Here is a 16,241-nt window from a genome sequence, read left to right as displayed (position 1 = left end):
AATTAGTTCTACTTTACATATGAATGAAAACTAATTTTCATAACAAAACCTTTGCACTTAGACTCGCTTTGAAGAGGAGGCAGACATGAAATCGGAAATGGCCTATTGATATATCAAAAACAGTTAGCTACGAACTTTCGTTTTATTATACTGAATAAGTGTTGTTTTCGAAATATCAAATATTCATCTTGATAGTGAGGCAGTGAGGACAAAAACAATAGAAACACGTTAGAGTGAACGTGGAAAAAGAATTTTGCGTATCATCCACTTTCCTTTGTCTTTGTCCTCTAAACTTCTCTTTCAAGCTGAATTTTAAAATATCGAAAAAGGCTTACGGCCTGCTCCCGTCTGACCTTGCAGATCAGTCGGTAGAGCAGCGGTGATCTAACTCGAAGGTGGTGGGTTCAATTCCCACCCTGGTCAGAGTTTTTCTCTGACCTTGTGTGGGCCCATTTCCATTAGCTGCCATTAGTAGGGCTAACGCTCACATGGTTCATCTGGGGTAGAAACTAGCACTTCACATTACACACTCTAATCAGTTAAGTCTGTTCAAATATAAGTGCTACACGGCCAACGTTTGCAAAAACGTAATCCCTCCTTGTTGTTAAAGTGAAAGCTCTTTTAAGCGTTTGATGAATTTTTGTTCAGTTATTGTGCATTTTTCGTAATTCCGTGCTCTTTCCTTTTTGCGTTCGCTGGGTGGAGTTTACGCGAAATGGGTCGAAACTTACTTTGATCCACCTACGACCATCCACGGTTGTGAACGGCGGTTACTTCAAACTGCATGCCTCATGATACGTTTGCTGTCTGTGACTTGAGCACGCTGAGTCCCGCGCACCCGTATCCTTTATAGTAATTCCGCTTTTGTTAAGTGAGCCCACACAACATGAAGTATCACGTGAGAATTCGGTCGCTAAATAACCACCACGCGTGCTCAGCACAGTGAGTTTCGACCCGTGGCAGAGGTTTCTTTTCCCGTACTTGACAGCCCAGCGAACGCAAAAGAAAAGGGACCTCTGCTATAGCAGGGAATTTTCGTTGCAACTTCAACAATATTAGATTCCATTGTAAAAGATGGTCATCAAGTTCAATTTAATAGCATTTGAATACAAATCGACTGAAAGTTATGAGAATCGACCTTGAACAGCTTGTTTCTTAACTATTTTTAATTGAGCAAACAATTAGCCTGTTGAGCTTATGCTTGTTTGCTGCTCTACTCCGACGTGACTTGCCGACTGACAAGCGCACAGGAAAGGTTTGAAATAAGAAAAGAAAGAGAGAATGGCTAGTCGTTTCTGATGTTTGACAGGAAATTGGTTTTAAGTGAATTTATTACTTTGGAAATATAATTGAGACCTTGTCAACTTTACAAAGCACAGTCTTTAAGATCTTTTACTTGCTGCATTGATTTGATTGGTACCTCACTGATTCAACGTCATTTTTTCGCACCTTTTCTCTTGGATGGACAGCTCTCTTACAAACGTGTTTGGAATAATTACAAAAGTTAAAGAGTATTCATCTGAAAACCAAGCGTTTGATTTTAAAAGTTTTTTTCACTCTTGGGTTAACACTTCCTGTTTATCAAGTGACTCAAAAGAAGATAGAGGGTTGTGTCCTTCTTTACAATTGTCCTTAGAATTTGCCATACCGAAAAATCATTTCATTTACTGCAAAAAAAAAAAAAACATTCAAAGCATGAAATATTATACTATTTGTAGTTCTTTTGATCCTACGTGTCGTAAACCGTTATCAGGAAATGGTAAGATTATTCTATCTCTTAAAGGCGGAAACGAAGAATACGTCAAACTGGCTTGTTGTGACATGCATGCTCTTATGAATAAATCAGTATTGTATATTGACAGATAGCCTTATATCATTGTCATACAATTATGTACTATGATTTGTTAATAACGTGGTGTCCTCGCATCACTGAGCCAGTTTGGCGTATTAATATTCCTCGTTTCCGGCTCCTTTAAGAGTTCAAATGCCTTACTATTTCATGGTCATACGACACGCCGGATCAAAAGAACCATAAATAGTATAACACCACCAGAATAAATCACGAAAACTCTATAGTGAAAAAAATTTCGGTAAGCAGTGCCTCTGATCATTAGACGAAATGATTTTTCGGCATGGCAAAGCCTTTTTAAATGCATGTACAATTCTGAGGAAGGATACGGAACGTTTTAATTCGGCCCCGAATCATCTTAGCAATCACAGCTAGAAGACACGTTTCGCCTTTGGCCAACGAAGCTTGATAAGAAATAGAACGCAAACTGCGGTGACAAACATGAGACTAAACAATTAAGCGCATAATTGAGAGAGACCCTGGGAACGAGGTTGAAATAAATAATAATTTTTAGTGAGTTGACGTTTCCTATGTCTCAACAAATTCCAATAGACCTCTTTAGACTCTTTACAGTTGTGTGCTTAGTTACCTGGCCACCAGCCTGAAAGTGAGGCTGGTGTTGACCTTGTTATGATACGGACCTTCCTCCTTTTGTTATGTTAATGATATTGTTGTCATGCTAGTTAGTAAGAATTTACGTAAGAAAGGCACGTGAGGTTTGTATCAAAAAAAGGTCAACTCCAGCCTCACTTTCATTCAAAAGCCAGGTAACTAAGCACACAACTGTAAAATGGACTATTCGATCCGGAATGCACGGACACATGTTGAACAAGCTCCTGAGCGCACTTAAGGTGTTCCGGGGGTAAACATTCCAATTTCCATTTCCATTCCAACTTACATCTTCAGAACTCACCCGTTAGCTAAAATTTTTAAAATATATAACAGTACGTAATTTGAGTAATTTGTGAGGTAACACGTAAATGTAATCGCATGGGCCCGAGAAAAATTAAGGATTTAATAATTTCACGCGTATTTTCAAAGTTTTTACAAAATTGCCCTAGTCGCGAAGCCTAACCCGTAAAAGTTCTCTTACGATAAAATAGATGTAGAGAAATTACGTTGATTACGTTAAGAAGAATATCGAGGAAAGGGATTTGGCTATTTTCCTCAAAGTCAATTGTGAAGTTGATGTTATTATGACAATTATTTTAAATTTGTAAAAATTGGTTGGCGGAGTCCTTGGTTTTAAATAAAGTGAAGACATCATTAACGTATCTGAAGCAAATGGTCGGGCGGGCGCTGTACTGAGTGATCCATTTCTCTTCAAAATGGCGCATGGAAATGTTTGCAACCACACTAGGCCTAAAGGCGAGCCCATTGCCACACCGTCGATCTGGTCGTAGTATTGATCACCCGGGATTGATCATCGAAGACGAAATCATGGCTCCTCTTTATCAGTGGCAAATTCAAGTAAAATCTTTAGAACATGTCGAGACAATCTTGGTGGGTCAGGAACTGAGCATACAGTTTTTCAAGGCAAATCTGAATGGTTTCATCCAGGGTAACGTTTGTAAACAGGGAAGAGACATCAAAAGAACACATCACCTCCTGGTTATGACTATAGGTCTTGGCCCAATCTACGAAAATGAAGGAATCTTTGATGGTGAAATTGTTAGATGAGATGGGTTGAAGAATACGAACGAGATAAGAGGTCAGATTGTAATTGTACGTGTTAATCGAAGAGACGATGGCACGAAAAGGGCACTGAATCCTGCTTGTGAACCTTGGGAAGGCCGTAAAGTACGCCATGAGTATAGCCACATGGTAAGTTCTGCTGGTTAGTGATGTCGTTTATGATCTTTTCCTTTTTCAGTTTCCGAAGATATGCAATCAAATTACTTTCTCTTGTCTTGGTGGGATTCTGCTGCAGCAGACAGTAATAATCGGAAATTCAGTTGCACGATCAAACATTGCCTTCGATTTGCGTTGATAATCCTTTCCACAAACGAGGATAGGCCAGCATCTTTCTAGTCTTGGTCATTGATGTCCGTTGGTGTCTGCTGGATCTGTGCTGGTTGGTTCGGGAACAGGAAACGGACCACTTCATGGCGAATCTCGAGCGATTCCTCGTGCTGAAGTGGAACTTTCATTCCTTTTTCAAACACGACTCGGATCCACTTCTATCAGCTCAGATGGTAGGTGAGCTTTTGGCTCCTACCTATTCTTGCTGCGGAAGTGACCTTGCCACTGTACCATAAATAGAGGCTTGAAATCGGCTGTGGATTTTCTTGGCAACTATCACTCGGCTTGATAGATGCCGAGAACGTCAGGTTTTCTATCGCAGAATATCCGGTCACGAGAAATATGGCAGTTTCTAGGCTCTCACCAGTAATAATCCTGCGGTGGACGTCCAGCACGTTTGCCCATCTTCATAAGGAATCGGATATTGTGGCCAAAAGAAAGAAACTGGAGAATATGTAGGGATGTAGAGTGGTTATTGGCAGGCCCAAGGGATGCCGGTGGATCGAAAAGCACCAGTAGATATCGTTTATTAGACAAAATATTTTTATAGAAAGTGCCGCCATAACTTCAAAAGTTTTCAGCGCAATGTTTCCGAATGGTGTTTTTTTTCCTTCTATCAACTGAAGCTCGTCATGTAACGTCTGCACCTTCCGAACGCTTAATACTCACAAACAGAAGGATGCAGAAGGATGTGCTTGCTTATTTGCAATACCCGAGGGGAGGGACTCCCATATAAAAAGGGGAGGGATGCTCGTCAGAAAATTTAAATTAACCCCCTAAAGGAGACCAATCTAGGCGTGGCCTAGTCTCCTTCGCAGCCGCTCGGGCCGGAGTCACGCAACGCTCCCCTTGCCCACGCGGCCGCGTGGCCCAGGCTTTTTTGACCCCTAAAGTAAATTTATACTTCTATATTTCTTCGCGTGCAACCCTAGAGGAGACCCTCACGGCTACATATGATGGCGTTTTGCCCAGAACCCCCTAAGCGAGACCAAAATCCGACCAAAATCCGAAATTTACACCCCTAAGCGAGACGACGAGCATCCCTTTTTAGCAAAAGGTTCGGTAAAATGCCGATTACTAACCCTTTTATTTTAACGGTGAAAGCTGGTCGCAAATTGGCGACTCGTCTAGATATCTTAATCGCAAAGGGAAAAAATTCAGTCGTAAAAATGCGACTGTATTGATCGCAATTTCGAGTCCTGATTTACCATAAGCAGGTAAATACATTGGACGGGCCTAAGTATTAGGTCTATAAATTGTTTAAATTTCCGCATAATCCGGTTTAATTTCCGCATAATCAACGTATGTTTACGCATAATATGGCCAAAAATTTCAGCATAATCTTTAATTTTTTCCCCATCCTATCAGAGGCTCAGTAAATCTCGTTTCTTTAATTGTAAACAATTAGTCTTAGTTTTGTCATTGTATTTTAGTTTCTCTTGTTTTACCTGTTAGTTATTGTAAGTTGCTTTTTCATGTGTAAGGTTGAATTGTTGCGATTTGTCATACGTCACTGCTCGCCTCGAATAGCTGTAGCTGACTGCAGCAGTGCTTACTGCTTAGTCTACTTAATAACTTGAACTTGACCTTAGAGTAAATATGAAAGATTGCATTTGTGAAGGAATTCGAAGTTAATATCGAATGATACCTTGTTTAAGCGGGTGAGATTCTTCTCATACTTCCTGACTGCTTTTAACGTTTCATGTGTAACAGTAATTTGAGTAGCTAATTACTTTATTGAATCGTGGAGATACCTGTCAAATACGTAGCAAGGACAAGGACGCTGTAATATTGGGATACCGCGCTGGCTAAACGTGACTTCCGGGGTAAACTTCCACACTAATAAATTCCAAGTTCTCACAGTACGCATGTCACATAAAATCAAATTCAAGCCTGGGCCTAATTTGATTGGATTGTCTGGAAAGTTATTTTTCTTGTGATTATTTATTTTACAAAGTTCTTTCTTTGCGTTCGTGAGCAAAAAACGTTGAGCAACCAATCAACACAAAGAAGGTACGTGGAGGAAGTTTTAAAGGCCTTGCGTAAGTAGCAAGATGTTCAAGTGCGATTGTCATCAGTATTAACTTCAGTTTGACGTCCACTGGTAACAATTTGCCAGTTTCGCCTTTTAAGTAGCTTTAAGTTTGAGCTGTGAGCTCGTTAGGCAAATTGTAGAGCAGGAAACAAGCAAAAGCTGAGCGGCAGGGTAAGTATTTAGAAGGATATATGTTAAGAAGAAGTGTTTAAGGTCCTTTCTCATAACTTTCAGCTGATTTAATTGTGCCTAATGTTATCGAGTTTTGCTTCATGACTACCTTTTATAATTACCGTGAGCACGACCAAATTCCAACTGGGATGAGGGTTTGGAACCTCTTCCAAATGCCCACAATAAACTATACCAAGAACGGTGGCTTTCAGTGTAAATTATGATTGAAGATTGTTGGTTGCAAATGCTGCGAAACCCTGAACCGCTCCTTTGCGACAGATATTGGACTATTAACGAGCAAAAGCCGAGCATCACTCGCAAATCATACTGATTTAGACCCACAAAACGTGTTGTTCGTATTCTCTGGGGTTTTTTAGACTCGAATGTTTTGGCAATTTTTTGGTAAAGTTCTCAGACATCTGCATCTAGCCAAACGCAGTCATGATCATTCATTTTATCATGTTCGGAACTGAATCGTGGATCTTCCAACAACGTTGGAGCACTATTGCGACATGGTCTAAAGAACTCTAAATACTATAATATTTTATTCTTTTCAAATGTCTCTGCATGGTTACTAGATGAACTGTTTTTTCGGTATGGCAATTAAGAAGGACACAACCTTCCATCTGCCTTACGATTAGTTGGATCAATTGAGTCTCTGACCGAGGAGTAAATCTTGCTGGATGTAAAACAGGAATTGTTAACTTAAGTGTGAACAAATTTTAAGTCAAAGGAACCTTTTCACTATACTATGTACATGTGAAGCCCACGCATATCCGGAATACGACCATTAATTAACAGTTAGGATTCCGTTTTCCGTGGAATTTACATGCATCCGGTTCTTTGTGGACATAATCGCAAAATATGCGATCTCTCAGGCTTCAGATGTGTGCAAACGGAGGTCTTAGTCTTCTAGGAACATTTATGAACACTGAGGGACGTCGTGTATCTTCCTAAAGGAGCAGCGAATCACAGCGATAATGGCTCTAGTGTCACCGGCTAGCGATAAGAGTTCATTTCCCTTGCTAGCCTAGCGATCGTTAATGAAAATTGTTTCAAACCAGATAGTTGATCTTTCTGTTTACTGCTGGACGTCATTTTGTAAACGAGAAAAACAACCAGAAGACATAAAAAAAAAAAAATGAAAAATTCGAAAATCTAAAGTTGGATCCTGACTCGAACTTGACTCGCGACGTGAATTTTCTAATTTTAAATTTACTCTGACCGAATAACTCAGTATAACAGGTACATGGAGAAGCTAGTTCCTCTATAGGTTGAGATAAATTAACGCAATGGCCAAAAGAACCCCTTTGTCCACCAGATTTTATTGCTGCGAACCTGGGGAGCGAGCGAGCAGCAACATAATCTGGATTGAGTATGTAAGCTTCGAAAAATTCTCGGATTCCCCCGTTTTTGACCAGAATGCATTGCATTTAACCAGAATACACAGCGCCACGAAAACGTAAATAAATAACGAACCGTCGTGAGTCTTCTTGCTTTCGATGATAAAGGAGAGTGGTGTTGTTCTGCTTTCTCATTTTGGGTCGTGCATGACTTTCACATCCGTCGTTTTCATTCCAGTCACATGTAGCCTGATTCTCAGACGGTCCAGGTCGCTCGAGTCACGCACTTACGAGCGACCTGGACCGTCTGAGAATCAGGCTAAGTCAAATGTGTACTTTTTTTGCAGACAATTCTGACATCGGAACTGTCATCGTTTGGCGTAGTTACGCCTCCTTCGAATTCCAGAATCATTAGAAGAACTGTGATGAAATCGTCGTTAGTCAAACTCCTAGCCGGAATGATTACTGAAAAAACTACGATGAAACCTCAAAGCGCTTTATTTTCAAACGTGCTGTGATTCAGGCCGTAGCATTACAGTATGTTGCCCAGTTTCCGGCCACTTTACATTGCATTCTCTACAACTTCTCTTCAGTACACGCTAAATTTCTAAGATTCGTTTAAAGATTGTCCATTTACTTTACTTACCTTTAAAAAGTACACTGCTTGACAGACGTGTTCAAGTATAATTGAAATAATGCCATTTTTCGTAACAGTATATTCACCGAGATGAAGTCGAGGTCAATATTCACCGATAATCACTGAACCTGAGGCGAATAATTGTTTTAGTATAAATACACAGGTGATTATTTCAAAAAAGAGAAAAAAAAACATTTCATCGCGAAATCATCTTCACTTACAGTGGCAAAACGACTACTAGTGGCAGCCGCTTTGTCCGTCAAGGTGATTATCGGCTGATAATCCGAGATAGCGAGCCAATGAGCTAGCGCGATTTTGTATAATCACTTGTTGTGTATATATAACAATTATTTCATGAGCCCGAGCTGGATATGAAGTGATAAAATAACCAACAAGCGCGTAGCGCGAGTTGGTTATAATCACTTCATATCCAACAAGGGCGAATGGAATAATTGTTTTAGTAAATTCTCAAACCGGGTTTTGCCGCCGATTTTTATTTCCACAATTTTACAAAGCGTCCGGAAAGAGCATCTTGGTGCACTATTCTCCATATGACGTAAAACTTCGACTATTGGCTCATAGTCGGAGTTTTTAAGCAAATCAAAAAGTTAGAAATGCAATAGTCGGAGCTGAAAATTTACTAAAAGAAAAATAGACCATTTTCATAAATGGCGACCTCCTTTACATTCTTTTGTATTTATGTTAGTTAGGCCTACTGCCCTCATTTTGAAACAAAAATTCTTGTCAAATTTGCTCTTCGGAGCGAGGCTAGAAAGGCTTATTAGCATTAAAACAAAAGATTATTTTATCAGGCCGCCATTTTGAAAGAGGTCTGTCTGTGATGCCGAGGAAAAAAATCGTCACTTTTTCCGCCCCAATCCTCTCGCGGCTTCGCCGCTCGCACGTCACTTAACAAAAGAGCCTGCTTGCAGGCTAGATATTTTAACGTTTTGTGAAAACGAAGAAGCTTAGTGACCGTTCTCTGGGTGACTTAAGGAAAGTGGTTTCTCAGAGTTGAGGGGTTGGAAAAACTCAAAGTAACTGAAGGGGGATGTACATTTTAGTAAGTGCTGTTCGTGAATCAACAAATATATCTCAACAAATATATCACAAATCATCAAATAGCACGACATAAAGTTTTCAAGCGCTACATTTTAAACTTCACGGGTCTCTGCAATCGTAATAAATAGGTTTGGGGCAAAAAGACCATTTAGTGACCGGAAACTGGCAGAGCAGGGTTAAATCGCCGCTAAGAGTTTAACTCTTGAAATTCCAGAACAACGCAACTCTAGAACGTGACAGCGACGACAGCTTTCCTAATCACATTCATCTTTTTTTTAAGTCCCTTAAAAAATGATCTTTATTTTTGGTATTTTTAAGAACAGTGCCTACTATTGTTATTGCGCATACGTCCTGCGCATCTCGAGATACTCGGATTTCCTATGGGCGGTGCTTATTGATACAAGGATATTTTAGAACGGTTCAAAACTATGCGGACAAAGCAGAACTTAGCAAGTGCTCTTGGTCTCCAAAAAGAAAACTGGGGCTTATGACGCATTTTTCAGAGATAATTAAGCTTCAAATTAGAAAAGAACGCCATACATTGCTTTGTATTTTAAAACCTTTTACAAATACTGTTGATTAATTATCTTCAAAAAACGCGTGGTTACCCCCAATTTTCTTTTTGGATTTCAATGAAACTTGTTAAGATCTGCTTTTCCCGCGCAAAAATACCTTTGAATTAGTAGGCACCGTCCTTAAGTTGAAACGAGGCATTTGCTTTCATGCGATATCTTTGGTGTGCGGTGAAAAGCGTAAATTACTAACTGTTTGCAGTTTAAATCTTGCTCAAATTGATGAAATTTCTCTAAATTGTGCAGTTTCACGACCAAAAAGCACGCCCAAACCATCAATTGGCGGCTGAAATGTTCGTTAATCTTTCGGAATTCTCAGGGTAACGAAAATTGCCGCAAATAAAATTCGTTTTGTCCGGAAGCTGGGCAACATACTGTGTGGTTCTTCAGACATTTGTTGATGAGTACCAGGACAGACCTTAGGTATAAGAATTTCGCTTTTTTCTGCATACAATTTAGACATCTGAAGGATCTTTTGATTACCGTGATCTGGTACAAAGAGAGTTTGAATTGTCTTGATTTCTCATTTTACATCGTGCACGAATTTCAGATGAGTGGCTTTATTTTTGGGGCATACGGTTGGCTCAATGGGCTGGCATTGTTCCCCGAATGGCGCCCAATGTTAAGCCCCGTTGGGCTGGGTTAGTTACCGGATGGGTGACCATCTAGTGATAACCATTGCCGTACGCTCCAAAAGTTCACTCAGCTTTCCATCCATTCGTGGTGGGTAAAATGAGTACCAGTACTACTGGGGACAAGTTGTGTATTCAACGGGATAGGACTTGCGCCCACCCCTGCCATGAGTTGCGGCAGATGCCGCAAGTTATGGTAGAAGCATTGTAAAAGGAGCCTTCGGGTTGCCTTCGACTGCGGTCGACCACTTGTCTTGTTGTTGTTGGCTTTATTTTCTTTCCCTTTACATTTTCTCCACTTCATCACGGTATGGAAAGGGGGTGGTCCGGGTTAAATTCCGGCACATTGACGATACTTTCATTTCCCTCAACAAACTAAAAGAAGTCCCATCAACAAAATGTACCGCAGCATTACTATCTATTAGATACACTAGTACAAAACCTCGCATAGTGCCGAAGTGGACGTACGACTCAGTTGGGTGAGTCACTGAAGGTGACATGATTGCGGAGGGAATCATTTTGGGTTTTTTTTTTCAGGGTACAGGGTTTTTTAGAGTACTTCTTGTCACGATTGCATCTTAAACAGTTGTATTGCGAAGATTCTACACTGTTTGGGGATTGTTTGAAGGGATGCCCATCCACAGTGCCTACACTGCTAATATTAACTGACGTTTAGACAGGGAGACCACAGCAGATCAACCGAATATAGTGGACCCAATAAGATAAAAAAATATATACATATTAAACTGAAAAAAAAAACAGATAAAAACAACAGGTCAATTGACGATAGAGGGTACGAGCTACGTTATATTCAACGCATTTAGCTTTCCATTGAAATATCTTTATTGAAGGACTGAGAAAACTACCCAACGCAACAGATGAGTTAGGTTCTCCACGTTCGTTCCGTAAAACTACTTATGCCCCTGAAGCATGATGGGGTCATTACGTGTATCACACAATGCATGCGTTACTACATCCCTCCTTTTCTTAGATACCGTGACTGGCCGACTAAAAAAGATAAGACCGAACATGACACTAACAAAGTTCAAATTTTGATACCTTCTGAAACAAATCTTAACAGTCCGTGATAAACATTCTAGCTCGAATGTTCTCATAACAGCTCGCTAAGTACTCAGTAACAAATCTAAAAACAGTTCATATTTTCTCGATTAATCCACTTGGTGGACGGATCGTTCGGTTGGGTCTGGAAGTACTGAGCCGCGCGGGTGCCATGGGATGCGATCGCGATCTTCTCTTCTCTTCCGTTTGATGAGGACGTCTCGATCGTGACGGGTAGGGTATCGTTACGGCCGATGTTGGGAGTGTCGACATCTCGAATCGGCGTCTGCAGAATGCTATAGAACATGGAAACATTTCGTATTACCTTGGATCCATCTCCCCGTTGGGCGGTGACCATAGTCCCTTCCTGTTCTGTGACCACGAGGGGAGTCGGGTCATACGGAGTCGACAGCTTAGTTAACCGGGGTTGTTTCTCGAGAACAGAGTCTCCTTTGTCAATGGGGTTGCCTCCGCGTGCTGCCGTTTCATGATCTTTTTAGCTTCGGCATCACGCTTACGCACGGTACTATCATCAGGATGAGTGGAAGACTCAGACTTCCGATATCTTCGTCCGCTGATCGCGACCAAACAAGAGACAATGTAAAGTCAAACCAGTGGTGGTATGAGGAATACAGCGGTATGTTCGCAGGAACTGATGCATGGCGTAGATCCAGCTTTGCCCTTGGATTTGCCTTCATCAGGTTTCAACCGGTCCGTTGGCCTTGGGCCAGAAGGGTGTTATCTTGCATGCGATGTCTAACGCCGCAGGTCTTGGGAAAACCTTTCCATGCCTGACTGTTAAATGGCGGACCACTGTCCCTTTTGACTACCTCGGGATGTCCATAGGTGCAGGTCAGGTGCTCTGAGTGTTTTTCAGACAACCGATTCCATCGCTGAGGCCGGGATACTTTGCAAGAAGTTTCTCTGCGGCCGAGGTTTGTGGGTCTGTCTGTTTCTACCTCTGGACTGCCCGTGACTCGTTTGCTTAACTGAATAAACGCTGGAGTAATTATTATCGTTTGATATCTGGCGTGATTGTCTCTCAGAAGCTTCCATCGCGTGTAATAGTAGCAGCGTACGGGCAAGAGTTATCTACTTCAGCGAGAAGTTTCGTACGTAATTTCTGAGAAGCACAATTGCCAATGATGTGATCGAGGATAAAATCGTCAATACCTTTGGCCGGAAAGTCACATAGAGCTACTAGCTGGCGAAGGCGGGTTGCAAACTGGCTTACGGATTTAGGCGGCTGTTAGTGTTCCAAACGAAGCGATAAAGCGAAGGAAAACATCCTCGCACACTTTGAACATAACATGACGACCACTGAGTTCGGATTGGTATCGTCAGGGATGACAAACAAAGATAAACAAAGACTCGTTGTCAAACAGAACTTAAACTGTCGCCGACTGTCGCATGGCCGACAAAAATATAATGATTTGTATGGGAATCCCGATAAATAAAAATTGCGGTTGACAAACTACAGGTAAAAATTTTATTTGCGTAAGTAATGTTATACCTTGAAAGCTTGATAAATACAGTTACGATCGCAAACAGCCTACTACGTACAAAGTCCTATTAAAGCTCCCCCAAAACTAATGAATGCGCAAAAGTTTGTTCGCTACGGCTTTCATACTCCCATCTTTCAACGCCTTCCGACTTCGAGAATGTCAGTTTTGAGGTTTGTCAACACGAAGGAGGCGTGACTGTGATTGGACGCTTGAGTCAATGCAGTCATGTCGGGAGACCCAGGGGTATAAAGAAATTTGCGGTTAACAAACTACGGTCTGCCACCCCGGTAAGGCTCACTTTGTTATCAACGGTCGAAGGCGTGGCCACTTTGGTGTGGACTGCGGCGTATCTTTGGAAAGCTGTTTTGCTGCAATATTACCGTCTGAGATCGCTCACAGGACTGCTTTTGCGCTGCGCTGATGGTGGGTTGAAATGAAAGTTCAATCTTTATCAATTGATTGTGATGCGGAATTGTGACCGTGGGAACATTTTATCCAGGAATATTTGACTCAAATTGGTGGCACTTAAGAATTTAGTCTCCAGCCTTGGGATTTTATTATAACCGTTGACAACCACGAAATTGAGAAATGGCTCAAATCGCGTCGGATCTGGGAAATAACCACACAGGAAGGAAGCTACCCACAATGGCAATAAGGTTAGGCTTTTTAATTGAGAATTCTTTCATATAATTACCTTCGTAAGCTTTTTATCGGGATTCCCATAGAAATCCTTAAATCTTTGTCGGCCATGCTCACAGCGAGCTTGGGGCGCCTGTGGTTTAAGGTGTGCGAGGATGTTTCCCATCAGATCGCTTCATGATCGTTTCGTTTGCAACACCAGCAGCCGCCTGACGTCGCTGGCAGGGCTTCGATTGCGCGGCTAGCGGATTGAAATGAAAGAAAAACCTTTGCCCTTGAATTCTACTGTGGAATTGCCAATTTGATGGGCTCCTGAGAATTTGAGTCTTCACTCTTGGTATTTTATTATGACCTTTGACAACCGAGGAACAAGGCATAGGACTTGCGAGTCGACTGGTTTGAAACAACAAAATTTGAAGAAAAATAAAAAACAAATAAGTAACAAGTAACATAGGAAAATGGGAAAAAAATTTCATTGTATTTTCGGGTACTTCACAGAGGGTATGGATGGGATTAACTGATAGCTGAGAATTGTTGATGTGTTTCTTAACTGTTAGCCTAGAAATGGTAAAAAATTTAGCTGATAGCTGAGATTCCTCCTCACGGGATGACCAAAGCACAAATTAGTTAAATTAAAGCACTCTTAAACTTTTTGTCATAAGTTTTGGAACTGTTTTCTGAATGACAGGTACGCGGACTGACTGCATACAGCGGAGAGACGTGATCCCCTGACATTGTAAAGGTTGCAGCAAGTCAGCAGATTTCACCTTCAGTTATGGACAACAAGATTCTGTTTGCAGTGATAGCCTGCTTAATCGCTGGTTTGGTACCAGTTTTATATTTCCGGTAGGATTTATTTATTTATTTATTTATTTATTTATTCCTTATTAGTGAGCTTTAACTCAGTTTTTCATACAAAATTGAATACTGCTAACCCCACCAAGACTCATAGGGGCGTGGATTCTGCCCGCGACAACTTTGAACTTGAATTAATTTTTTAACCTATGTGCGAACGTCATCCAACTTCAGGACTTTTTCAGAAGTTTTCCTGACATGGTCGATTACCATGGCTACCAACTTTTATTTTGTTTGCAGTTTTTTTTTTTCAGAAAACTGATGAAATAATCTCATTTTTAAATGAAGGAAATTTATTTTTCTTACAGTTACTTTTATGGTTTTAGATCATATTAGGTTTCTTTGTAAGTTTGATTACCTTCTGTTCAATTTTTCCACCTTATTGAAGTTTTTTGGGAAATCACGTTCGCATTAGGAGCCATTCATAACCCATTACTTCATTAATCGTATACTGCGCCATAAGCAGTTTGGCAAGGTTCCCCACACACCGATGTAAATTATTCCCGAAAAGACTCGAGAGGAGGGGATAATAAGATATTTGATTTGAAATGAAATCTAAGACGACGGATTCAAGATGGCCGCCATTTGGCAATCATGACGTAATTATGTACCCCGTCATATGATGTTATCTCCTTTTGTCGCGGATCTCAGAGGAAACAACCTAGGATGTGAAATTCATACTCCAAGTGCTACTATTGTAGCTTAAATGGCTTCGAAGTTATAAACAGGGACCGCAGGATTCCGCCACCTCCTTACCCCCACGAGATAGGGTTAACATATTGTCAGCATAGTAAACTGCAAAGTACCGTGAACGAAAAATGCTGTAAGTATACAACAACAACAACTTTATTTTTATGTAATTGTGCAAACCTATTAGAATTTGTCCACCGGCCCGAGTGTAGCGGAGCTAATCGAGTCGGGTGGAACAATAACAGGAATTATATACATACATGTATATAAATGTTCAGTGGGAATACCAGTATATGCAGGATCCGTGAAAGATCTAATTAGCCAAAAATAAAACCGGGAAGTGAAATAATTGCAAGGCTGATCTGAATGCGTTGAAAACTTAACACAACAGCAACATGATAGATGATAATGATAGCCTCTTAGCATAATCAAGAGGTAGTCTCTAAGGGCATATTCTTGTGAAACTAGGTTGAAATCTTCAGGTTCTACAAGAATTATACTCCAAACTTCAAATCAGTTCCTAGTACCCCTAATAAAACAATTTAATTTATTATAGTTTGTCTGCTGAGAGCGAGGCTGTTGTCAAAGAGCTTGAGACCTTGCCACCAGAAGTGGAGAAATATTTCAAGAAAGTTCTGTAAGTACTGTTGTTCGAGATTTCGACGCCAGAAAAGTAGCTGATTCATTAATTTCAAGGAGGACAAAATTAGAAGGCTTCTTAGGCTGTGTGTTCTTTGTTTTCTGTATATAGAGCAATTTCTATGACATTCTATTTTGACTGGAGTAACTTTCGAAATCCTTCCGTCCAAGATAAATGAAAGGTCGAGTCTTTTGATTGATGGCTGGGAAATATTTGGGATTCTAATAAGGTTGATGATGATGACGATAGGCTAGAGTTGTGGTACTGAAGCAAGCAATCGCGATGCTGATGGTGCAAGTGATAGTGGTATAGCTTGCATAGCAAAGGGCTAGCGCAAGAACTTAAAAATCTAAGTGTGAAATGTTCACGTTGTACATGAACTCCAAACTTCTACTCAATTTGTTGAGTGTATCATTTTATAAAACATTTGATTTATTTCTAGTTTATTTGCTGACCACGAAACTGATGGCAAAGAGCTCGACAGTCTGTGGTCAGACGTGGAGAAATTTATGTAAGTCCTATTCCTCGAG

The 16,241-nt window shown here is 40.7% G+C and overlaps 1 protein-coding gene across 5 annotated transcripts in view; it reads left to right on the top strand.

Moving 5' to 3' along the window:
- Positions 1-5,747: 5,747 nt before the first annotated feature.
- LOC137971133 (allene oxide synthase-lipoxygenase protein-like) overlaps positions 5,748-16,241 on the top strand; it is a 36,330-nt gene continuing 25,836 nt past the window's right edge. For 2 of the 5 annotated variants that reach the window (XM_068817877.1, XM_068817873.1), the window contains exons 1-4: positions 5,925-6,077; positions 14,215-14,372; positions 15,628-15,708; positions 16,154-16,222. In XM_068817877.1, the coding sequence (XP_068673978.1) occupies positions 14,302-14,372; positions 15,628-15,708; positions 16,154-16,222 (221 nt within the window). In that variant the 5' untranslated portion in view covers positions 5,925-6,077; positions 14,215-14,301. The other 3 variants (XM_068817875.1, XM_068817874.1, XM_068817876.1) reach the window with 3 other exon arrangements.

This window comes from Montipora foliosa, chromosome 9, assembly GCF_036669935.1.
Source record: "Montipora foliosa isolate CH-2021 chromosome 9, ASM3666993v2, whole genome shotgun sequence".
Classification (NCBI taxonomy): domain Eukaryota; kingdom Metazoa; phylum Cnidaria; class Anthozoa; order Scleractinia; family Acroporidae; genus Montipora; species Montipora foliosa.
The sequence above is the reverse complement of the archived record's forward strand: the minus strand, read 5'-3'. Positions and strand labels throughout refer to the sequence as shown.